This window comes from Lottia gigantea (assembly GCF_000327385.1).
Source record: "Lottia gigantea unplaced genomic scaffold LOTGIsca_6, whole genome shotgun sequence".
In the NCBI taxonomy this organism is placed as follows: domain Eukaryota; kingdom Metazoa; phylum Mollusca; class Gastropoda; family Lottiidae; genus Lottia; species Lottia gigantea.
The window spans coordinates 1,722,148-1,749,408 of record NW_008710049.1 but is presented as its reverse complement, the minus strand read 5'-3'; the positions used below and the strand labels follow the sequence as shown (position 1 = coordinate 1,749,408).

At 31.4% G+C, this 27,261-nt stretch overlaps 1 protein-coding gene across 1 annotated transcript; it reads left to right on the top strand.

Moving 5' to 3' along the window:
• Positions 1–11,901: 11,901 nt before the first annotated feature.
• LOTGIDRAFT_183550 (hypothetical protein) lies at positions 11,902–26,890 on the top strand. The gene is made up of 13 exons (XM_009063843.1): positions 11,902–12,066; positions 13,415–13,615; positions 14,438–14,562; positions 14,853–14,964; positions 15,321–15,466; positions 17,746–17,885; positions 18,164–18,241; positions 18,843–18,937; positions 19,083–19,208; positions 19,750–19,827; positions 22,823–22,907; positions 23,079–23,176; positions 23,534–26,890. Exons 1-13 carry the CDS (start codon positions 12,018–12,020, stop codon positions 23,659–23,661), a joined length of 1,461 nt encoding a protein of 486 aa, XP_009062091.1. The 5' UTR covers positions 11,902–12,017; the 3' UTR covers positions 23,662–26,890.
• The last annotated feature ends 371 nt before the right edge of the window (positions 26,891–27,261 follow it).

Genomic DNA, 27,261 nt, shown 5'->3' with positions numbered 1-27,261 from the left:
GATGTTTGTCAGGACTGAAACTGAAGATGCCCATTGGTCAATTTAAATCATTGTGTGCAGGCACATATCATCATTTCTAACCATGAAAGGGATGAATTAGAAGAATGAGTAACAAGTCTTCAATTATTGTGTAAAAAATCATAATTTCTGTCAAAAAGAAAGAAGTAAATATTCAGTTTCAAAAGATAGATATGAGTGCTCTGTTATCGTTTGAAAATCTATTAAATTTTTATGATTGGCCCACATAAATCACTCCCAAATGTATTTAATGTACAAATATCTAAATGGACTATTTTACTCTATTAATTTATATGCATTACCAACAACGTTAAATAATCAATTGTTTTGAACTTGTCAACCATCCCTAGTTTCTATTTTAAATTCTGCTTTGTCATTCTGACTAGTAGAATGAAAAATGAAGCTAAACTATCAGATTTTTACAGTGATTAAGTAAAAAAATCTGCTGATTAATATCATGTTTCTGAATTTTACATAAATTAAATAGATTTGTTTGACAAGAATTTTAAAAAGCTTTGTTGTTTTCAAAACTAAGGAGTTAAGCTTATATCTTATTCTGTTTTATTTCAAATGCCTAAATTCGCATAGAAGGAAATTTTTCGTATTAACTAATGATGTATTTGGGGTATTAATACACATAACTGTATTAATGCGCTGCACAGTAACGCATGCAAATTCTTCCTTGGTTTGAGCAAAAGAAGTAGTAATTTGGCAGCAATGGGGGACATGGGATGGCTGAAGGGTGATAATTTAGTTAAGATTGAATTGTTTAGATATTGGAATAGACTTAAACTCAACGATAATATTCTTTGTAAAACTGTACATAAATGGGCCAGTAGACGTAAGTCTTCCTGGGATCACCGAGTATTAAGTATCGGTCGAGAACTACATGTATTAAATGATCAAAGTGACACTGTATGTATTGATGATGTGTGGGATAGTCTATGGCAAAGGGAAGTGGGTCAGTGGTCAAGGGATGTATGGAATGACCGCACACATGTTAATGGAAACAAACTCCGGTCATACCGCATGTACAAAACTGAATTCGGAACAGAACTGTATGTCAAAATTATTAAAAATAGAGCTCACAGACGCGTCTTGTCCAAACTTAGAGCGGGTTCACTCCCTTTGAGAATTGAAACTGGAAGATTTGTTAGACTCCCCGAACCTCTCTGCTTAAGGAAGTGTCTTTTATGTGATAATGGGGAAATTGAAAATGAGGAGCATTTTATTTTTAACTGTAAATTATACACTGATATAAGAAAAGTTTTATGTACCGAAGCCTGTTTTATTAATCCAGATTTTTTATTTTATAATAATGTAAATAAATTGTGTTTTTTAATGACAAACGAACGAATTTTATCATATTTTGCCGCATGTATTTTTGAAATGTTTGAACGTAGAAAACAGACTGTGATACCCTGAGCCTTTTTATTTATCATAATGTTTATTTTACTTGTATATTTGTGTTTTACCTGTCTCATTGAATGTAGTTTTATGATATAATTCTAAGGTGTCTCATAAGTCGAAGCCGGCTGGCGTCCATTTTATAATGCTGTAATTATTTTATTGTTGTTATTCTCTGTATATATGGACGGTGACACTTAAATAAATAAATTATTATTATTATTATTATTGTATAAGTTTACTTCATTAGTGGACCTGTATCAGGTAGTAGTAGGAAAATCTCCATGGCAACAAAATACAAACATGACAATCAAGAATTTTCCCACTATTGAAAAAATTTTAATTTTATTGAAGGTGCTGATTTTCTCATAGAATATAGTTTTTATTATGAATATTTTACTGACAGGAGTGACAGATGTATCATATTTATATGAATGATACATTTCATTAACAGATATTTACTACATTTCATTCAATTAAATTAGGCCATAATATTTACATTATCTAATATTGTCTGTAATACTAAAATAATTCAATATGAAATTTTCAAGATAATGTGCCTAAGTTATGGCCATTTCATCCATCAGAAAAGCAATGACTGTCAAATCACTGAAGGAGTTAGAGAGGAAAAAGAATTGATAAATGGTATACAGTTCTATAGAAATGTAAGGCTTTGTAGGCCTAATTTTACAATCAAAGTGAACACACTTCACTTTAACAATTGCATGTGAAAATTTACCATGCTTATTATAAATGTAATATCACGTCAGTCCTTGATAGTTTTATGACCTCCTCTGACAGTAATATTGGTACTTTTACATAGATTTGAAATTTCCGATAAATAAACATAACTAGAGTAGGTGTTGTAATTGATGGTCTTTCGTGTGGATACGATTTCTATGCGTGAAGTGCAAATTTTGCACAAATTGACCACAAATCTTGTCTACAAATTGCAGACAAACTGGCCACAATAAAGTCGTAAGCGTACATTTCCTATGATATCTATGGTGGTAAGGGGGCGGTAAGGCTAGACGATAGATAGCTTACTACACAGTGTCACGTGTGTATTTGCCATCAACATCACGATCATCTTATAATTTGGGTCATTAAGTATTCAATCAAGCGAATTCAATGTGTAATTGAAGATTCATTTACTGTGAGGAAATATGCGAATCTGAATCTACAGGGATCTGGTCGTAGTCGTACAATCAAGTAACCAAATTTCGTGCTAACCTATTTTTCATCCAAGTCTCGTCTGCTAGAATGTAGTCTAATGAATGAAGTCATGTGATTAACTAGAGGATTCCGTGTCGGCAGAAAAATTCTATGGAACACAACACATACTCTTATGTTATTTCAATGACATTTAGCAGTAAATCACGCTACGTATCTTATTTTCTCAGTCACTATTTTTTCTTTTAAATCATGGTTCTTTGAAGGAATTGTCATACCAACGGGTATCCATACAACGTGTTTTTCTTGACTTATTTATAGATCAAACATTGTACACGAAAATAGGTGACACATTTTGCCACCGTTGTCGAGGTGGATACTCATGAAATATGGGTCAAAGTGAGGGATTCATAAATAAAATCGAAACAAATAAGTTCTAATTATTTTGTAGAATATCTGAGGAAACATCTAAGACTAAAAAAAAAAATTCCGATTTTTAACGTTAATGTTGAATCGTTATATGGACGAAAATAGGTTACACCAGTGACCACTGTACTTGTATTTTTTGTAAAAAAAATTCAAGTGATAATCTTTCGACATAGCAAACTGACACTGAGAGTATTTTCTTTTTAGTCTGGAAAAGCTTCCCAAAGCATAACATATGAGTTATAAGTCTAGTTTAATACATAAATGTTTTATACAAACCCAAAGAGGTGACTGACAAAATTCTACCCGTGCCGTCGCCGCCATGTTTTCCAAGAGAATGAACTCTGACTACAGACCACAGTTTTTACAATAGGCCAGTAAAATGATTACACATTCCATTATGAAATCGAATAATAAGAATTATCTTCGTGAGATTTATTGATGGTAATTCATTTGTAATATATGGATTGTAGTGATAGTATTAGTTATCTAATAGTAGGCTACAATGTAAACGAGCGGTCACCCGAAAAGTAAAAGGCTATACGCCCACACAACTGAACAAATTTCATTTAGTTTAGTCTTAGTCAATTTGTTACAAGGGCTGTAGTATCATTCATCAAAATATAGAAATTGAAATAGGCTTGTACAAGATCTCATTAATGTGCATAAAAACCTTAGGTTCAAAACTGTACCGTAAAGTCAACATGTTTTCATACGATTTGTGCAATATCAAGTGTTCCCTAATTCTATAGTCCGAAACAACTGCCTCTAATCGAGTCTCTGGTACTGGTAGCTATTTAGACCGGTGGACGGCTCGAGTATTATAACTGTCGAAATATCAAAGAGGGAAAATAATTTGCGATATCAGCACCCCCTGGAAGCGAACGTTAACTTGTCATCTACCAACCAAAGAGGAAAAACTGACTAAATTAGGGACAACTGTCGGTGCCCAGAGGTGCAAAGCCCTACATGTCTGAAGGCGTTTTTCCCCTTCAGTGTGACTACACGTTAAACGCTTGTTCAGGGTTCCATCCCAGCAAAGATCGGTATATGTTATGCAATGTTGGAAATTGTTATTGAAACACATTGTAATATGTGTCTCAGACCTCGCATAATTGCTACAGGTTGAGAAGAATAGGCTTATGCCAATGGTCGGGCAAAATTTCCCTCGTTGTGCACTACATGACATTGTCCGTCTGGATTGGCTCGATCAGATGCAGAAAATCAGGACAAGAGATATCAATTACAGGCACGTACACAAATCATTTTTTGTTTTTTTGTTTTTTTTTTGTATTACAGACGAATCAGAAGTCAGTTTTTTAATCTAAAAGAATTGTAATGTATCCCTTTATATTACAATGTGTTGTGGTACAAAGTGTAACTACTGTATATCAATGAAAATCATACACAAACCAACAAACAAGCAGATAATATACCAGTCTTTTCATTTTCACCTTTAACCTTTTTATGTAATCAAATAAACCAGTAATAATGACTATAAAAACGGTAAATAACACACAGACCAGTGATATAACCGTTGAATATGTTATTCTATTATAACTTGAATAAAAACGTGTATAGAGATTGAGTGAACAAAATTACAATAATGTAAATCTAACAATATGTGAATGATTAAAACATATTAACAGCATAAAGAACGTATTATAAAATACTTTTTACTCCATTATTCTGCAATTGTATAAGTCTGAGTAAATAATAGAAAGACTAAGATTAACAGAATTTGGCAGGTTTTTAGGACAAGGCAAGTCAAATATTACAAATGACATAAGTAGGCCTATTTTATTGGCAAGATATATATATTGTACATAGATTTATATCACAACATGCATTTCCATGTCAACAACAAATGATACACCCAAACTTTTACATTCTTTAGGTAACTAGTCAAACAACATAATAGGAGTACATGTATATAATTTTATGTTTGAACAGAAATAAAGAGAACAATCCCGTCCTATTATTTTTTCTAATTTTTACATAAATGAATAATGTACAATCCCAAGTTATTCTGAGCCCTTTACACTAAAATGATATAGAAGTTGATTTGCCTTGAGATCATATGCGCACCTATATGATAAGACATTGTAAAGAGGTTTTCTAAATTTTTCATGTGTATCGGATGTGTGTATGTGTACACTCATAACATTAATTTGCTTCATTCCAATTTTCAATCACATATGTGCGATTCTTGCAATCGCACTAAAATTAACTCTTTGATGACATCATTAATCGCAAAGGGCCTTGATAGCATTGTATTGATGATTAGTGACGTCATCAAACACAGTTTTTTTGTTGAATTGTAAGAACCTCAGAAATCTGAAAATTTGAATGGTGCAAATGATGCTATAGAAAAAACTTTTACAATCCCTTAAAAGCCTGTCAAAATACTAATTCTATAAACGTGGTAAAAATCTAAATGTATCGGTTTTATTGGAATAGAATTCAATATTGAATTTATATGATTTTCAAGGTAACGGAAATTAGTGAAAATTCAACCTTCATGGTCCATATAATTAAGTGGCAGTTCGTTTCCAATATTTTCGGAAATATAATGATAAATCAAAGTGTTATAATTCGTAGAAAATCGCAAATCGAAAGTAAGCCTTAATTATGTAACGACTCTTCAAACACCCGAAGGCATAATTTATATCATAGTCAACTAGAAAAGGCGTATTAGACATTAGAAATAATTTTTTACACTACATCCAGTATAATGCAATACGGACAGCAAGGAATAGTTATAAACCCGAATATTTCGAATTTCTGAAAGATTCTATAATATAGGGCCTACTTCAATAATAATAATATAAAGACTTAGTGAAGTATGTATGTAGGAGGCTAAACAATCCGATAAATTTTATTCGCTTCATACAGTCACAGTCAAAGGAGTCAGTAGAATTGAATAATTGTTACGATACGAATCAACAATATATAGGTTAATGGCACCCTAGAGATTTTAATTAATCTATATCTCCAAATAGATATCCTACTTTGGTGTAATTTCATGAATGCCATTGACTTTTGCGATTATATCCCGAGCTCTGTTTTATTTAATGCTTCAACAAGACCTTGTGGATAATGTAGCCTAATTAATATAAGACAGTTTTCATTAAACATTTTTAAATTTCCTCCATAATTGATAACGATATTTAAAATTTTGGTTTTATCTTACCACCGTGTTAACTTGATTTTATTTGCTGTCCTCGAGGTTTATAATATTAAATTTATAAGTAATTAAGATCGATAAATTCAGCGACGTGTGATATTATTAATATAACTTGTTAGTCAAAGAGTGGCTCTTGGGGATGTCTTCTTATCCCTTTATAACATCTGCTCCTTTGGATTCTGACCATATTTATAACTCCATGAAATTAAAGGTTGACAGTAAAGAAATTCTAGCATAGATATCCAATTCAAAATTGAATATAAAAATTTCTTTCGTTGACGATAGGCATGGTTTACAACAAGTTAATAATCAGTACTATAATACCGCCAAGTACCTAGCAGTCATTTGTACTTACTATAATCAACGCTGAATTACTACAGATAAGATTCCAACAATCTATGAAGTATTCAAATGAAACGAGAAGAAGATTCTCATTAACACATCAGATCACACATTTACAAATATAACATTCACTGTGATTTATCATCAGTTTAGGTAAAGACTACAATTTAGTAAACATATTCCGATGGTGCCTGATGATGAAAATGCAACGGGGATTGAGGTATGCAGTCGTTTAAATGTCATTTGATAGTGCTCAATTTGAGTTATCCATATCCCCTATCATCTGAAGTTACAATTTTTAGCATTCTTTCATTTTCCCGCCAAAAATAAATGAAGAATTTCAATTGGTTTACAACGTGATTTAAACGATTTGATTGGTTAGCATTTTGTAACCTATCAGTTGTTATGCGAGACGAGTCTCAATCGCTAGAATCTATTTCCAATTTTATTATAAAGTGATTCATTGAGTAAAGATGATATAGAAATTATAAACTGTAGTATAGAATTATTTACATTGTATAAATATTTGATAGGTATTTTATTTGTACGCTTTGTATTGATCTATATGAAATAAATTGTGTTATTTTCTCAATATCAATATTATTGTTCCTAAAATCATTGTAGGCTATTTACGATTTATCAATATATTAACCCAACACTGAGACTTGCAATAGGGCCAAACTATTGTGTTCTTCTTGCTACACCAGATTGTTAGTTTTTTCCACAGAAAATTGCAATTGTACATTGTTACTTAATCTATAATAAAAAATGTTGTTAGATTCATTTCCAATCAGATTTCAATCCAAGAGTGTGGTTTTTCCAAATCAAACTATTAGATGTCGTAATAAGATTGGTTGGTCATACAAACTACCAGAGACTTGTGTATATTCCAATACATAATGATATACAAAATAATATCCATATGAATATATAAAAGTCTATGGCCAACCCGAGCGATCTTGTGTACAAAAAATGTAGATTTCTTAAATAAGATCCTTTAGTGTCTGATGTTATGAATCAGTTGATTCTGTGAAACTTGTGTGACTGGTATAGAAACATGAATTAATGATGAAAAAAATGATATACGTAACTAGATCATCTTATTGTATAGTATCCTGTATAGACAAAACGTGATGCTTCAATACACTGCTCAATGTTTCATTAACTATAGAAAATATTGACATTAGATGAAAGGAGAGTATGTTCGAGGCCTCAAACTTTCACTTTATCACTCGGATGTTCCTACGACCTAATATCTAATATATAAGTCAGATAAAGCTTAAGCAGCATAAGCTGACAAGTACAGCATGTAAATTTTAGTGACGGCATTTTTTGAAAAAGGCCTGTAGGATTTCAATGGAGAATACTCATAGTCACACTTTGAATCTGAATCTTTATAACTCGACCATTCAAGATAGAATCAGAATACAAATAAAGTTATGTATTTGTCCAGTCTAATTAAACCAAATCAAAATATTGATCGCGTCTCAAAATCTCAACTTTGGAGAAGGCCGTTATTAGACCCTAACTGAAGTGGCTATATTAAAAATATAAGCGAACGAAAGTTTGGTCTAATTATTCGACAGGTAGCTCAGCTATTTATCATACAAAAATAAATAAGCTGGCACTAGGTTCGTGTTCAATATATGAAAGGATGGAGAAAGAGGGAGCTAGTGGTAGTGCTTACTCTGTCGGTGCCTCATGCAGTCATCGTTTTATTTTCAAGTCGATAAATGGAAAAAACGGTTCCTGAGATCCTGAGAGGGTTTCCCTCGCAAGAAAGAAATTAGAAACAATCTATATTGAAAATATCATTATGTACTATAAGTTTCCGATAATACAGTTCTGTTTCAATAAACACAGTTATTCAAGGATTAACTATGGTTTGTTACGTTGACATTATTGACCTGCAACGTGAAAATCACTTCATACGCAACGGTTATGAACATGAAGGCAAATTATATTGACAAGCAGAGAAGCAGAACATTTAATTAGAGAAAAGGGGAAGAAATGTTTAACTATTGTTTCGTATCTCAATGAATTGTTTAGGTTTGTCAACCAGTTTTAAAGAACATACTTAACCAACAATTAGAAGTATTGTATTCAATAGAAAACTGCAGAATATCGATTTTTAAAATCAATAAATCAATATTTACCCAGTCTTACCATGACCAATATCTCTTTCTATTTATTTACAACAAATTGTTTTGAAAAAAGGTTATTTGAACCAGACCTGCACATCCTTTGTTTTATTATCAATTGATTATTTTCACTCTTTATGACAGGAAGACGACATAATGTCCTTACAGAGAATGAAGTTTCCTGGGGAAGTAAAATTACGGCACTGCAGATTGTGTTCTGGATGTCCTTTGTCCTCTTGGGAATTAGAAGGAACAAATAATCAAACATGATTCACAAGAGCTTGTTGTCAGAAACTATCAGATACCTAGAATACTAAGAACTTGGGGGTTTATCTAGAAAATGCCTGATGAGGAGGCCAAAAATGAATGGCGTAAAATGGCGAGGCCCTAGAGGCTAAAGCCCCTTCTGAAACGGGTCTGGGGCCTGTCGGAGGCCTGTGATAAATTTTGGGCATATGGAGGGCTTAACTTTCACATGAGAATAAGACCTATTACAGACCCGAGGAGAGGGAATAGACCAATAGACCCGTTAGTTAACGTCACGTTAACAATTCACAAGGTAAATTGGTTACGTTTACAATTCACAAGGTAAATTGGTCACATTAACAATTCACAAGGTAAATTGGTCACGTTAACAATTCACAAGGTAAATTGGTTACGTTAACAATTCACAGTCTAAACTGACCACATAAACAATTCACAGTCTAAACTGACCACATTAACAATTCACATGGTAATTGTTTACATTAACAATTTCCAGAGTAAATTGGCCATATTAACAATTCACAAGGTAAATTGGCCACCAAATTAACAATTCATTGGGTAAAGTAGTCACATTAACAATCCACGGGGTAAATTGGAAACATTAACCATTCATCCCCATATTTACACGTCACATCACCCCCACACTAATAATTCACAGAGTAAATTTGCCACAACGACAATTCACGGGGTAGATTGCTCAAATTAACAATTCGCAAGGTAAATTTTTCACTAAATATTGTCTGTAAAAATCATCATATACTCAGTAACTCATCGAGGTAGACTGATAAGATAACAATTAACAATTCACATGGGAATTGCTCACAATAACAATCCACGGGTATATTGGTCCATGTGACCTCTTTTCTTTGTGACCTTATTACTGTGACCTACTAATGTTTAACTAGTCAACATAACTGTGACCATTTTTCAATTTTACTTTGTCACATGGCAATTTTACAATGTGACCAAATTATATGTGAAATTGCACTAGTTTTCATGTTCATTCACGTAAAGATCATTTCGATTTTTAATTCTCCTAGAAAACAGGCTTCCAACTAAATTGTAAGTCTATATAATAAATTCAAATCGATATCTACATTCTATAATTTTTTTTTTTCCCTCGAGAATTCAACTTTATTCATCACATAATGTAGATCCACCATATACTAATTTAATTTAACATACGTCTGTCTATCCACGCGATTACAAAATTGTATGGGTTATGGGTCCAGTCCAGTAGTTGTCACAGATCTGAGTCTTTTTACTCCACAGGCGAGAATAGTGTGGGCCGTTTCAACTTGCTGAAAATGTTTGTGTCCGTAGATATTGCCGTAATGAAAGGTAGAAAACAAGAAAAAGAACAATCCTGTCTATCAACTTATCCTTACCTCTCTCGGATTATCAGTGTCCATTTAGACCTACAGCTGAGTCGACTGGAATATTGAGAATAACTAACAAAAGTAGACTGAAACATCTGTCTCTATTCCAGCCTCTGATAGCTATTTGGACAATTGTCAGCTGATATAGAGACAGAAATAATAAGCTCTGTTAAATGGAGACATTCCGCATCTCTGCAGGTGCGGGGGTTTTAAATCTATTTAGATACCTTGGATCTGCAAAACCCATTGAAGGCTATATTTGGAAAGATGAATATTTTTGTAGTTCAGTCATGCCATCATATTCTCCCTACACTATTTATGTGATTCTACGGTTCCATCAAAGTTTTATTTTGCCGAAACTAATCTAGCATCGGCCATTTTAAACTGCGTGCTCAGTCAAAAGTTTAAAGGTCACAGAGTCACGTGATACTAACAAAACAAAAGTTATATACGGTGATGCCCAACACTAATTTACAAATATCTTAAAGGTAATTCAATATTGGGTTAGAGAAAACGCATCTTTGGAGGTGTGGAAAATCCCCATTTTACAGGGTCTTTTTCTTCTGACTCTACGCCAGCTGACAACTGTCAAAATATCCATCAGAGGCTGGAATAGAGACAGATATTTCGGACTAATTCAAAAGGTCGGCAAATCACGACCTACCAAAATAAGAACACACGACCACCATTCGTACGAAATCTAACCGATTGTATTAACAGCTCGTCCTTATATAATATAGCCCAGTTTCTGTCTGTGACACATTTAACCAAGACCACCTGGACCAACATGTGGTTGCAATTTCAAAGTTTGCTGTCAAAAGAATTCAAGTCAAATTATCCAAAATTAACTCGTTCCTTATAAAAAAAAAAATAATAATAAAAAAAAAAAAAAAAAAACAATCAGTGGCCTTGTCCATGGTTGGCCCTGTAACGAATGGGTACATTGGTCTTCATATTCATTTTTTATTTAGTAATGGAGGTAATTATTGATGTACATATATAGCATAATTCAATGAGTTTTAAGGTCTTCGATTAAAAAAACGGCATATAAATAAATATTGCCCTAATTAAAACATAACTATTCGTTCAAAATTGTATTGTTTGGATTCGTCAAATCCAATATGAAGTAATTAATATACATAATACTTCATAAATGTGGTTGCTTCAAATGTGTATTTATATAAAAGAAATGCCCATCATAGTACATTGTGGCTTTATGCCTGTAAAATTTATAGGCTATACCACTATGTTATAACGTGTTCTTTGACCCGATATATAGAAACCGGCTTAAATGGTCTTTTGCGCAACTTTGGACCAGTCTATCCAATCACATTTATGTATTTGGCTCATTATAATAATCTTATTTAAGTCCTGGGAAATAAATCCCCTCAAAAAATAGTTCTCGCTTTTTTGCATCACTATACATTTTATTATTATTTGGCTCATGAGTGATATTTGATATCCCTTTATCGGTTTGTTTTGCCTTTTGATATTCCCTGGGCGATGGCAAGGTTGCGCAAAACAATGCGCAGAGCTGCATTTCTGTATGCAAATACTATGTTGTGAACGCCATCTTGAATTCGATAGGTGAAAGTAGTAGGGTTTATCGGGAAAATATCGTGTTAATATAGTGCCATCGGAGGCACATTTACACCTGTTTCTCTGTAGAAGAGCCTAAAGATGGCTTCTACAGACGGTAAGCTGTCTACGACGGAAAGGATAGTCAAAAGTAAGTGTGAATTATAGCCATTGACTTCGATGCCAGACTCGTCCGCCATATTAGCCTAGTTGTCAGCCATTATCATAAGTGTAAACGGGCAGATGGCATCGATGTCAGAATCTTATCTCGTTGTTGAGTGAGATATTGCAAAATAATCTTGTTCCCAAATGTCTTTGGGATCATATCTCCTTTCTTATATGCTCAAATTGACCTAAACTTATATAGAAAAGCTGAACAAGCAAACTGTCTACCTGGAATCTTGGATTCCTGACAGTGGCAGGGTGGACTAGAACGATTCCTGTAACTGGTGCCAATAAACATTTCTATCAGAGAGCCATATATTTTATGTTTGTGTAAAGATGAAAGATTTCAAATGTGGAGTAAATGATAGTGTTTTCAGTAAAGTGGGTCTAAAATAATCAACCTGTTGAATAGGCCTACATCATATAGGGCCTTGACATGGGCTTCCCCTGTTTATATTTATTTTATTGATTATTTGCCTAACCTGTCTCTGAAAAATAGCAGAAAATCTTGATATTAAATGAATCTACAATTCAAAAGGGTGTAGAATGTCACAGGAAAGCTGCTAATTCTATGATTTTGTTACCTGTACTGATACCGTACTTTAACTTTGACTTGGTGTAGGTCTACTTACTGGTATTAGTTCTCTGATGTAATATGAGTTATGCTAAAAATTATGTTAAATAGTGGTCCTCTGATTGCAACATAGTCATAGATATATCAAACTACAACGAAAAAAGGGCTACATCATTGTGCATAGTATTGTATACTTTTAATACATTTGCCAGTAACAATAATTTTAAATAGAAATTCAACAATTAATTTTGAGATGAATCTTCAAACTGCCAGGTGAGGTAGGAGCTGTAGAAAGCCTTTGTACATTGATCTTGAGACATTGAGTAAATCTCATTAATTACTCTTTGACATAAATGGAAAAACACAATATTAACCAAACCTAAGCACATATAATAAGTAAACTTTGAATAACCTGATTTAGTCACAATTCTTTCATTAAGTATACTTCAAAAGAAACAGGGAAAGAGGGTACGGTATAGAAAAAATATATAGATTGTCAAATTTTATGATAGACATCTTGTGGTTGCATCGTAAATTCTCTTGATAACAATTTTTTATGATCTTGACAATAAATTTATTAATGCACTTAAGCACTACAGACAACATTTCATATACCATTCATTTAAAGAGAAAACTTTACAAACAGCTACAAAGGAACTCAAAGTGGTGATGCAATCTCGATCCAGTATTTCTCCCTTATTCTACAGTGCATCTACTGTTTTGAGGAGTACCGAATAGACAACTATGCTTTGATTTTCAGGTGTTCCCTTCCCTCCTAGTCATAAGCTTACCATGAGTGAAGTATTTGATGCCAAAGGAAAACCAAGACCTGATGTGTTAAAACAACATTTTATATTAGAAGGACGTGTAACTGAAGATGTAGGAATTAGATTAATTAATGAAGGAGCTGCTATATTACGTCAGGAAAAGACAATGATTGAAATTGAAGCACCTGTCACAGGTAGGTCACCATACATGCAGAGATTTCTTCTATTTCTTTCTTCAAGAGAAAGATTATGATCTTATTATGAAATGCTTTACTTTCAGGGAGATTTTTTGTCTGACTGATCTTTTTTTCATTTTTATGGCTCCTCTTATTCCCAGACACCCATTTATAGGCCAGTAAATCACTCCTTTAGACTGTAAAACATTTAAATCTTTTCTTAAGCAATTTAGGTAGTATTAGTGTTTTTTATTTTTAATTGGAGTGAAAAATTTAGTGATTTCTGTTGTTAATTTATTGGCTTATTTTTAATGAATGTTATTTTTTTTTTTAAATGAATGATATTGCTTTTTCTTAAAGTATGATCAGACATCATTCTTGACCTTTTGTTCTCTTGAATTCTTGCTGATAGTGAATCCTTATAAAATACCACCTCAAACTCTTGGGAATAAACATAGGTGTCACATTTATACAAGGTCTGTGATTGGATTCTGACTGAATAAGTTCATCCAGTGATGTATGAACTAATGTAGCAATGAGAAAGGCCTTCAAAGAATTATCAATATTTTGTCTACTTTCCAATGAAACAAATGTGATCAGTTGTTTATTTTTTTCCTAAATATTTCAGACTTAAAAAAAATATTTTGGCTTTATGTGTAAAACCATAATTTGTAGGTCTATTAGTTTAATATTAGAATATGATATTTCTACTTTGTGGTATTTTTCTTGACATGCAGAGCTAGGAAGTTGACTACAGTAGCAACCATCGAAATGAAACCCTTGTTAAAAAATATTGTCATTCCAAATCTATTCATCAAAAAATTTTTCTCTTTGTTTCAGTATGTGGGGATATACACGGTCAGTTTTATGATCTAATGAAATTATTCGAAGTGGGTGGCCCACCCTCAACAACTCGCTACCTCTTCCTAGGAGACTATGTAGATAGGGGTTACTTTAGCATAGAGGTTAGTATAAAATTATAAACTAATAATATATTACAATATCATATCTGGCTGTGATTGAAGGTCTTTTGGTATAGCCGATTCAATTTTATGTGCTTAAATCATTCCCAGAGTGCAGACATATGTTTGTAAGTAGTTATCCTGCAAAAAAGTAGAATTACATTATCTTTCATAGTGTAAATCTGAAAGTAAGATCTTTGTTTCTGTCAGTTAATAGACAATCTAGGTTCTGGTAGTTCACGTAGTGTTGATTCAAGAGCTTCATTTATTATTTATTTCCAATTTCTTTTCAGTGTGTATTATACTTATGGGCTTTGAAAATATTGTATCCTAACACATTTTTTCTATTACGTGGAAATCATGAATGTAGGCATTTAACAGAATATTTCACATTTAAACAAGAATGTAAGTAACTTGACTGTTTTTAAATTGGACAATATATACAGAAAACTGTTATTTATTGTTTATGTCACAATGACCTGTACTCATTGTAACCTGCTGTAGCACTACTTTCTTATTGTATTTTTGTATTATGCAGTAAAGTTGATATACTAGTAATGTGTTGATAATTCTTGAAAATTAGAATTCTGACGAAATTATTCATATATATTTATTATTGAAAAAAGTAATGGTAAAAAATTTGAGATGTAAATAGCTTACTTATCTCATGTTCCTGCCAAGCAATTAATTAACATATCCCAATCCTAACTCCCTTGGTCTAGTCTTAGCTTTGATAGTAATCACAAATTTACATTTTGAAGGTAAAATTAAGTACACAGAAAGAGTATATGATGCGTGTATGGAAGCCTTTGACTGTCTGCCATTAGCAGCTTTAATGAATCAACAGTTTATCTGTGTTCACGGTGGATTATCACCAGAAATACATACTTTAGAAGATATTAGAAAGGTAAGTCATCATCTGGTATTGTTTCCTTAAGGCTGCATTTTTTTACCTGGCTTTAGATTTGGATCGAGCTTGAAAAGATAGACTATTTGAAAATATAAATTGAATGATATCTTTGTGTTTTTGCCTTTAAATAGTCCCAAAAAAGGTTACAATATTGTGTAAAGATACTCCAAAATATAAGGTGTAATATAACAATAAGGTTCTATCTAATTAAACATTCGACATTTTTGTGGCTACTTATCAATTGTATCATGAATACAATGGATGACGTTTAAAAGAAATTAAGTATATTAAAATTTTGAGTTGAAGTTCTTTGTTTGAATGAAATTTAATATCAAACATGTAATTCCTCTTTTCCCCCTTTTCAAAAATGATCTTAAAAAGTTAGACATTAAATGCATGAAATATCAAAGAGCATAACCTTCAAAAAGGATGATAATGCATTTACATATTTGATGCATTGACATTCTTCTACATAGAGGAAAAATTCAACATAAGAAATGTGATACAAGTCTTTCACTTTGTTATTTATAAGTGAAATTCAAATCAAGATTTTGTGTCTGTTAAAGGAATGTCAAGTTATAATATGAATACTAACATTAGCAATGTCTTTAATGAGATTTTCAGAGCAGATGTTTTTAAGTCTTGATTGTATTTTCATGATTAGATAGACATTAACCCTGTCAGCTTGAAACATATGTTTAGATATTAACAATTAAAAAGCAATTTTGGATTCTTGGAATTCCTTATACATTTATTTCAGTTATTGATGCTAATGATCCCATCAACAAAATTAACGCATATTTATTCCTTTGAAAATCAACAACAACAGTCCAATAGATAGGTGTTCAATAAGATGTTCTTTAGACCTCATATATAGTAATTAATATCTCTGAATTTTGCCCTACATTTCATTCCTTTTGAAATAGATTATTCTCTGTTGTATCTTCCATTTGTGTACAATCTAGCAGGAGAGAGAGACTTGGTTTACTGTTAATGACCTGGTACCATAGTTTTATGGCTTTCATCAGCTACTATTCCCTGTCTCCAATAATGTTCCATGTACACTATGTCTATACCGATCTACTTGGGAGGTCAATATAAACATGTAATAACCAAGTTCAGGAAGTGTATTTTCTATCAGTCTGACACAGTACATGTTATATTGTAGTCGAACTAGGTTATTTAATGACTTGATTCACAGATTTGTTTTATGTGTGTCTTGCTAGAGGCTAGATTATCAGTATTCCCTGATGACAACTCCACTCTAATGATCTTAATAGCTACTAGCTCAATGACATTACAGTTTTCACTTGTTCTATTGCAGTACATCTATTGATTTTTGGAGTTAAAAAGAATGTGTTTTTCCTATGCTGAGTTTTGATTCAATGAATTTGATTATGGTTATAGATATTTTTCTGCCTGATTAGGTCAAGCCTTATAAAAATTTTAAACTTATAGCTAATATTGTGAAACATATTGTATGTAAGATTATTATTAGTCCAAGTCATTCATATCTTTCCAATGTTTTTCTATACTCTATCTTAACGGTTCTTAGCCCATATAATTGGATTAAGGCAGTCTGTTTATTTTATGACTCTTCTTTCAAAGATAAATTTTAATGGGATCATTTTAATATATTTTGACATCAAGATTGAAATATAATACTGCGTGAATATATATTTGAAGAATCAATCGGGTTTTATTTGTTCAATAATTGCATTATTGCAATTTATGATAATTGTAATTCACACCTTTTATTTTATCAAGATTTCTATTTAAATTTGAAGTCTTCAATAATTTTTTATATCAAGCAGTAATTCTGATATTACCCAAGCATTTACAATTTTAGAATATGGGGTTAATTTGAATAACTGATTACTATTGAGGAAGCCTGTCTCAAGAAAGTAAGACTTTGTGCTTGGACAGTATCTTTGATGTGAATTATATCTTTTTCACTAATGGCTGTATGATTATCATACACATTTTAACAAATAACATCTATCTGTTTCCCTGATTAATACAATGTTAATTGTTGAATATTCTGTAGAATAAAACTTCTAATTAGAGAGAGTGGTTGTAACAACAAAACATAATTCACATAAGTAATTGTGTTGTTATTTAATATGCTATATACTGTAAATGTCACTCTAGGATTATTAGGGAATAAGTAATCTCAGCATACTTCTATATTGTGATATAAGCAAGGCAGGTATTAATGTTGATATTGAAGAGGATTAAAAGTAGATTAGTTTTAATACTTCTATATTTCTTTTCAGTTGGATAGATTTAAAGAGCCACCTGCGTTTGGTCCCATGTGTGATTTATTGTGGTCTGATCCATTAGAGGACTTTGGTAATGAAAAAACATCTGAACATTTCACACATAATACTGTCAGAGGTTGCTCATATTTCTATAGGTAAGGATGTGTTAAATTAACAAAGATATTTATTGATTTTCTGATGAAATACTGGAAACTCAACTTTTTATTTTGCACTTTAAAAATATTTGTGTAATAGATGAGAAAGGTCAGTGTGTGAAACATCGATGAATAGAATGTCAATTCCAAACCATTCTTCAACTTTAACCTTTATTGTGAATTCCTTAGAGAGTTCTGCTTCATTTATACTGAGAAATTGTCAGTGATTATTCATGAAGTTGGTGTTATTAAGCCAGTGTTTATGTTGTTTATTTTAGCTATGCAGCATGTTGTGATTTCTTACAACAAAACAACTTGTTGTCTATTATTAGAGCACATGAAGCCCAAGATGCTGGGTAAGTACTCAAAATTGTTTCAAAGTCTAAGTAAAATTAAACCAGCATCTAATACTTCTCGGAACCCACCTAATGTTTGCATCAAAAAAATCTCAGCATTGGAGATGGCAGGAATAGATTGGCTGATGGATCAACAGATGATAGTTCAATAAAGCTGTCTTTAGACCCTTAAGTGGCTGGAATATAAATAAGAGATAATTAAAATCAGAAGTTTTGTCTTTTTTTGATTAGACTTGAGTTTCTAAAATGTCTTGATCATAAAATTTGCTGCAAGAAATGTATCAAGTGCTTTTGAAAAATATAGAAAGCATACATGTGTAGAAACATAAATCTTCAAGGAAGGTTTAATATGTATATATAGCACATTTTTCATGAGTAAGCCGGCTTAAACTCCAAGAACACTGGCCAAAGGGCTCTTGTTTGTTTCAATAAATATTGTTTAAACCAGATAGCATGGGGTTGAATTGGAAAAACACCATTTAACAAATTAGTCTAAACCAAAACTGGCAATAACATTACACAAAGAAGTGTGTAATATTTTCTGGTGTTGTCTAATGCTCCTAAGATATTTTGTTTTAGAGGTTTTGTTGTGTTATTTCAGGTATCGAATGTATAGGAAAAGTCAAACAACCGGTTTTCCATCTTTAATAACTATATTTTCAGCACCTAATTATCTAGATGTTTATAATAATAAGGGTAAGTAAGAGTATTTTTTAAGTATTTAGAATAGTAACTTTGATTGCTAATCAAATTTTCAGTGAATCTTGAAATCTTTCAAATTTCCTTGATATATTATTGATCTTTATTCTCAAAAGCTGATGATAAACCTGATTTGTTTCAGCTGCCATTCTTAAATACGAAAATAATGTAATGAATATTCGACAGTTTAATTGTTCTCCACATCCGTACTGGTTACCTAATTTCATGGATGTATTTACATGGTCTCTACCATTCGTAGGAGAAAAAGGTATGGAAATTGTTTATTTGTTTATGGCACTTCCGAGATGTTTCATGTGAAGTTATTTCACATTTATACAGTAGACTCAAGCATCCAGTCCCATTTAGTATACGCCCAACTAAAAATGTCTGGGTGTCCGACTAAATCAACTAGACGTTCAACTTTCGGACACCCCAAATTTCAGAGGAGATAATGAACAAAATATTTATAAAATGAAACTTCTTGAGGTATATTTAAAGTAATTAATTCTATTTTAAAGGCTGAATGTATTTAAGGCCCAAATCAACCTTCAAAATGGCCTATGATACTATTACTTAGATTGACTTTTAATAAATAGGATGGAGATGTATTCATCAGGAGAAATTGGGTTACCACTTTTGGATTACATCATTGCATACTGACTATAGCTGGAATATGCTAACACATGTTTCATATACACAATCCTCAACAAGACAGATGGTTTGAAAATATTCATCAACTTTCAATAGTTGGAAAAGTAAAGTAAGCAAAACTGGATGAAACTTATAATACAATATTATTTTATTTTTAGTAACTGAAATGTTAGTTAATATATTAAATATTTGTTCTGATGATGAATTAATGACAGAAGGAGATGAGAATGTTGATGGTAAGTTTTTTTCTTTATTTAAATACTAATATTTTACAATTACAGAAAATCAGTCAAATGTGTTCTGCAGTGACCCCACTGTAATACAACTTACAGAGTTCAAGTAGAAAATAGTTCAGATAAGCATGGTGTTTCTTCTGAAAAACTACTTAAATTTAAAATTTGACCCCGAACATAACTATTTAGATAGGAACTAATTCAAGTTGAGGTCAACATTCTTATTATTTCCAAACATCTTTATTCTTAAGATTTAAAGCTTAGAATGTAAATTTCAATAGAGCCTAGAAATTCTAACTTACTTGTGCAAAATGTGAAACATTTTCTAAACAAACTTAACAGTAATATGAACACATCAAATAAGTCACTTTATTGACTAATTTTTAAACTGCGTCAAATGTTTCCAAAGGATGAGTATTCCTTAGCCACTATATTCACAATTTCGTAAGAATTTCTAGGCCTACCTCTAAATCTTACTCTGAAAATTTCAAAATCTGATTAAGAATGATGGCTACATGCTCTGCTTTCTACCTTTTCTGCTGTTCCTGTTATTTTTAGATTCAAAGGATAAACTATCTGGTAAGTGGTTATCTCTCTACAGCCACTGTTATTTAACGAATGTTAGCTACCTTCAGTCCTATTTCAATCAATCAACTCAATCAATTTGATTGACAAGATTTGAAGAGTTTGAAAGGGAGTTAATCCAATCGCTCTTCTACCATGATATCATAGAATGCTCATCTTGTTTTTGTTTGTTTGTTAGAGAGTGCCCTACGAGTTATCTGTCCTATTAAAACTTTTCTAATGTGCATGTCCCTACTGACAAATGGAAGAAATTCAAACCGTCCATGTCTGAATCCATCCTTGAAAGAATGAAGTTATCCTTTGAAGTGGTTTGTTACTTACCTGAAGTTGATCTTACCAATAGAAAACTTTGTCATAAATCCCTATTCTCAGTGGTTTTCCTGTATTGAAATGTACCTGGTCTGTTCTGGGTTTATTGAAAATATGACAAATAACTGAACAATGCTGGATTTAGCTAATTATCCTGACTTCCCTAAATTTCTAATGACCAATTCCATTCATCTCATTTCGATTTGAAAATTGTCTGGAATGTATTTGAAAAGATTTTTTTATCTGTAAAATTAAATCCAGCATTGTAGTAATTGTGTGACTGAATAACAACCTAATTTAGAAAGAAAAGTAACACTGAAGTAGTGTGCAGTTAGAATTAGCTACTTTATCAATAAATAGAGACAATGAACGTGCTCTCAAAACATATAGTCATACTGCATAACAAGCAACTTTACTGAGTTAATAATTTTTTCTCACATGAAATTTGCATGAATTCAAATGAAATTTAGTAGGCTTACAGCTTGAAAAGTTTCATAGATAGACTAACATCTTATATGAGAACACCTGCTTTTCCTTATCACTGAAAATCCACAAATTACAGTGATCAATACCTCTGTATTCATTGTCTTTATTTAATGAAAATTGATAAGATTGTGATGTTGAACAATAAACTTCCCCTGAAAGATCACAAGTGACACTGGCTTAGAAAACACATTTTTAGATCTGATTCAAGCTTCCATAAACAGCCTAAACACAACCACTTAGGACTTTGTTATAACTAAATACTGTGTTTATATCAAGTATGTGATAGTCTTGCTTTGTAGAATAATTACTCAATTTAAACTCGAACTATATTTGCTATAAATTTTGACAATAATTGTGAAGTAGAAATGAATTGGGAATGATTTTGTTGTTAGTTATTCTCTAGAATCTTTCTCTTCTCTCTGATTTGTGTTTATTTGAGTCTTGCTTATGATGTGTGGGTGGTTGCCAGCTACAACAGATGTCAAGATGTTTTCAGTCCAAAACCAGTCAAATGAAGATAAGATTACAATTTGGTTTTTCTTTTTCTCTGTCTCTCTCTTCCGGACAATTCATTTCCGTTGTAATCTTACAAATATTTTTTTTCTAATGATGTTATTTTTTTATCAAAATGTAGTGTCCTGAAAACGTAACAAATTGTGGGAGAGTGTAATCTAAACCCTGTTTTGATTTCACTATCCCACAAATTACTATCACAAAAAAAAACAGTTTGATCAAAAGCTTGTTAGATTACAATGGATATGAAAAATAAAAAAGAAAAGAAACAAATTTGTATCGGTAATCTTACTTTTATTAGATTGGTTTAGAACAGTTTTAAGCTCAAGTCTTAATTTATGATCTAAATAATCAATTGAATAAATTTCATTACATCTATTGTATGAAAGACTTGTGAACAATAGTGAATAATATTACTTGAATAACGGTAACATATATTTTCTTGTTAGTTTAGAATACTCTTCTGCTCATATTATATTCATTTATATAGCTCTGCAAGCCCATGGCTTAATTATAGACAGGCTTGCTTGCCATCGTTCAGTTTATTTTCATTTATTAGAAGCTGCTGATACTTAGACTGTTATGTTTATTTGGGTTTTAAGAATGCATTTAATTTGTAGAATGGTAGAACTAGAAATTCATCAAAGCTGAGATGGTTATGGTTGAATCATTGAAGTGATATTAATATACTTGTATTTTATGCATCCAGGATATTTCTTAATATCAATAGCTGACTATACAAGCCTTTCAGATAGCAAAATATCTTTAAAGTCTTTTCATCGTTTTGTCTTCTGTAATGTTTTAAATCCTAGCGTGCCAATTCATTAATTGACTTGATATGTGACATCTTATTTTTTGCTTTGAAATGCAGATTGTTGAGGATAGATTAGACTAGAGTCATGTGTTATGTATTTTTGGTGACAGTATAAAGGTTACATATTAGACTTAATGTGGATTACGGAGAGTAGTCATGGCCATGTTCACCCTAATAAATTTCATATAATTATCTTGTCACTCTTTGTTGAATATGATTCTATTGATAGAATCCTTCGTTAATGACAAACATAAACATTATATTAACAGAATATTCTATTATATTTTATAGTCGCAGCAGTAGAAGCAAGAAAAGATGTTATCAGAAACAAAATTCGAGCCATTGGCAAGATGGCTAGAGTGTTCACAGTTCTACGGTAATCTATCAATTATATTTTTCCTTGCATTTTGTGAAAGTTTAGGTGGAATATTGAATTCCATCCTATTTCAAGCAATAACAAAACTCTGATTCTTAGACAGTTTTGATAGATAAAGAAACATTGTAGAAAAAAACACCTTTCTAATATTTCGATACTGATTTATTACAGAGAGGAGAGTGAAAGTGTTCTACAATTAAAGGGATTAACACCAAACGGTTTACTGCCACTGGGAGCATTGTCTGGTGGTAAAGAAACATTAAGTACTGGTGAGTATTTACTAGAACATTGCCCCATTATTCAATGCAAAATACAATATCAGATACATTGATTGTCGCATTGTAGCTTTTGTTTTGTAAGAAATATCATATTAGAGCAATACACAGTATTAGGTAATAAATCATTGTCTCTAACTGTATTCCATATAGTACCTGAGATAACTGGCTTGTAAAAATATATTATTCTTTGTATGAACTTGATATAGATGAAACATTACAATGACAAAATGTTTTCACTATTAAGATAGTGCTTGATACATCAGTTGCAGATCGAAACTGAAATACACTCGATTGAACATTAGTGTTCTCCAAATTGTCAAATGCTTAATGAATTTTCCTTTATTCCAGCTTTAAGTGGATTTGATCCAACGCACAAAATTAGTGGATTTGAAGAAGCCAAGTGTTTGGATAAAATGAATGAACGTATGCCACCACGAAAAGAGAACCTGAATACAAACAACAAAGATAAAGCATAATAAAACAACCATATTAAATAATGTCTGGATATCGAGGACAACTTGTGAAGTCCTGATCTATCAGTCACTTGTGCGCCACAGGAAGCTGGCTTCCTTGCTTATTGACACGTACTTGATAAATGTAGATTTTTTTTTAAAAAATTATTTACCTTTTGATCTCGCCAAGGTGTAATTTATTTTTCTTATTTAAAATTTTATTTGAGAGTCTAAATTGTTGAAAGTTAAGTTATTTGTTTCTCCCCTTTTGTTATTTTTGTGCTAAAAATGTCCTTCCAGAATTTGTGATAAGGAATGTTTCTCTACCCTTTATCTAGTCATCCTATCAGGGGACATAACTCCTATATATATATATATATATATTAGGAGGGGCAGCTTTCTGGGCAACAGTGACTGGATAAATATCAAGAAGAAATAAGAGGTCAGATGTGGAATCACGTGACAAGATGTTCTGGTGCCAAATAACCAGTGTTACCAAATCTACCTGTTTCTTTGACCTATTTCTTTATTCCTGAATTAAATGGCTGGATGTTGCTTAGATGGTTTCCTACCTTAACGTAAGGATTACACTATAATAAATGTAAGATGTGGTTTATCAACGTTGTTAACCCCTACTGTGATGGTATGAACTCAAAATACATGTGTTTTTTCTTTCTCTAGTGTTATATATAATAATTCATGAGTGACAATTCTTGTGAACCCTCTAAATACGCCCGAATATGAACATAAAAATCTGGCATTGCTCAGCTGTGAAATAAAATACTGTGGAGTACCTTCTACATTTTTTGGGATTTATTTTTTTTAGTGGCTTGTTCATCTGTTAACAGGAGAGCAAATGATTTCTGCTGTTCTGTTTCTGATATAGATTTTATTCCTTGTTAATTCTAGTTTCCCACTTTACACCTGCTTGTTTCATATTGATAATAATTCTGTATTATAAATTTATGGTGGTGTTTTTTTTTAAGAAATTTCCTACCTTTTCTGTGTATTGTAAGAAATTTAAAGCGTTTATTTCCATTGTGTTTATATTGCACAAGCATTACTAGCACATATTTCCAACATTTCCACTCTTTCATCTACTTCTAAATTAAGATAAAAACACACAAAAAAAAAAAGTTTCAATTGAAGTTTTTAGAGAATTGAACAATTTCATGCTTTAGCTACTATCTTCTGAAACATCAATTAAACAAGAAGAGGTGTAATTATATTTCTATGAATATCCAGAATAGCACACTCTCTGGTCAGTGGCAATGCAGCCCAACTAGCCATCTGTCTCAATATCAATGTCAACTATTGAACAAAGCTAAGATAATAATACCAGTGGGTGCATAAATATGATATATAAGATAATATATACTATAAAGATCTGAAAATATAAGCATACATTTCTTTAAAAACTACAGTTGTGATATAGTTGTTTATTTCCATTTAGTGCTACCTGATTATTTCCCTTAAAGTCTTTTGAACAAAGAATCTGTTCAGACGATATAACTATATGATATATATTATAAATACTATAAATATATATATATGAATGTATGAATGAACTGAGCAATTATAAACTTTTATCTATTTTGTATGAGTGATGAAATAACTGCTATTATCCTATTGAAGCTGCCGTGGTTTATGGCATCGTTAGAGATCTGTTTTATCCTAGATATCTGTAATGGATTGAAGGGTTATTCTTTGTTTAATTTAACTGTTCTTCCCTGAGATGGCAGTTACTTAAAATATCCCAACTGCTATATCAGGTTTTTCATGTATGTTTGTTGTATTTTACTGGAGCATTTTTTCCAGTGTTCTATATATATGTTATTAAATCCCATTCCCATTTTAAACCTTGATATTTTCCTATGAGATCACATTTATATCCCCTTGTTTGCTCATTATCTGTCAAAACTTATGGATTATACTCCATTTCTAATGTTTTATACCTTCTCCAGCTTTTTGCATTTCACAATAAAGCTTTTTGTATTTTTCATCTGTAGATGTTAGAATTGAATTTTACATTTTTCTTAGAACTGTAATATCACATGATTTCATTAAAATTGACACTTTGCATATTTTTGAAATATCCAACAAATTACTCACTAATATTTTTTTTCCCTAATTTTTTTTTGATATTTGAATGTAGTTGTTGAGCATAGTTAAATATTGAGAGTAGGTATTATGTTTTTTTTTTTTTTCATTCCCAATCTCCCCTCACTTTTCAGGTTAAATGTTGACTCTTTGAGCTTATTTTTCGTGTCTTTTACTTATTAATTAATTCATTTATTTATCTTAAAAGTATTTTGTCTTAAAAAAGTTCAGAAAAGCCAGCTTTCCTACTAAATTCTTAAAACAGGTTGAAAACAGCAAATTCACAACATATACAAAGGCTGGTTACTTCATTTTTCTAATATATTTGAATTTTTTTTTTCTAAAAAGACCTTCATCAGATATACATGTAGATAATATTGGGAATGTTGATTAAAATAAAATTGGATAGTTTAGTTAGTGATCTTATACTTTTATCAGCCTTGGTTTACTCAAAAGATTTTATGTCACAAATAAGAAAATTTTACTGTTTGTTTTCCTGTAAACTAAGTTTTGATTTTTTGTGAAACAAGAGTAAATCAAGCTGTGATCAACGGAAATCTCTTACTGAAATATGAGTACTTACATTATGACATTGGTGCAAAACTAGCGAATTAAATCAAATGGCTTTGAAAATAAGAACAAACAAATGGGATTTAAAAGAATATGTGTTATAAAAAAAAAAAAAAAAAAGGAGGTAAAGTTATTCTAAATAGACTATTTTCAGGTGTAATATGATATACTTAAATACAAATTTGGTTTGAAAAAAGAAATACATCACTTTGCAACATTGTTTTTCTAAAAGTTAACAATCCATTTTGCAGTACCAAATTCCTACTTTAGAATTATTTACTTCAAGCTGTAACAGAGGCTTATGTCTCCACTTTCACATGAAAACCATGTTGCTATAAAATGGCCAATCATAAGTGAAAAATCTACCAAAGTTACTAGTTGTCAAGGAATCCTTGTGTTAAAACTTATATTGAACAAATTTGTGTTTATTTATTTGCAGAATTTTCAACTTTTCTTATTTTGTTTACTTTGTCAGTTGTCTAAAACATTGTTGTAAATCATGCATGTATTCATAATTGTACAATTTGTGTTAAAAATTAAATTTTAAAAAAGCCAAGAAAAATTTAATTAAAAGTTTTAATTATGTTGTTATTATTTATTAAATTGATTATTGCCAGTGATTCCAACTCTGTTACTAGTCATAAAATCCTTTAAATGGCTTGTGCATCAATTTCATCATTCCAATTTTCAATCAGACATCTGTGGTTTTAGCAATTCCACTAAAACTAAGTGTTAAGACTAAGTGCTTGATGACCTTATTAATCTAAAATGCTTTATCACATGCTTCGTCACTAAGTGGAATTGCATGAACGACAGAATTGATACACACAAAGAATTTAGAAAACCTTTTTATTATCCCTTTTAGTGGTCAAGTCAATTCTTAAGATTTTCTCGGCGTTTTCATTTATAAGGGTTGCAGTGCTTTGAAAACCAAAGTTCCACATACAGATTATA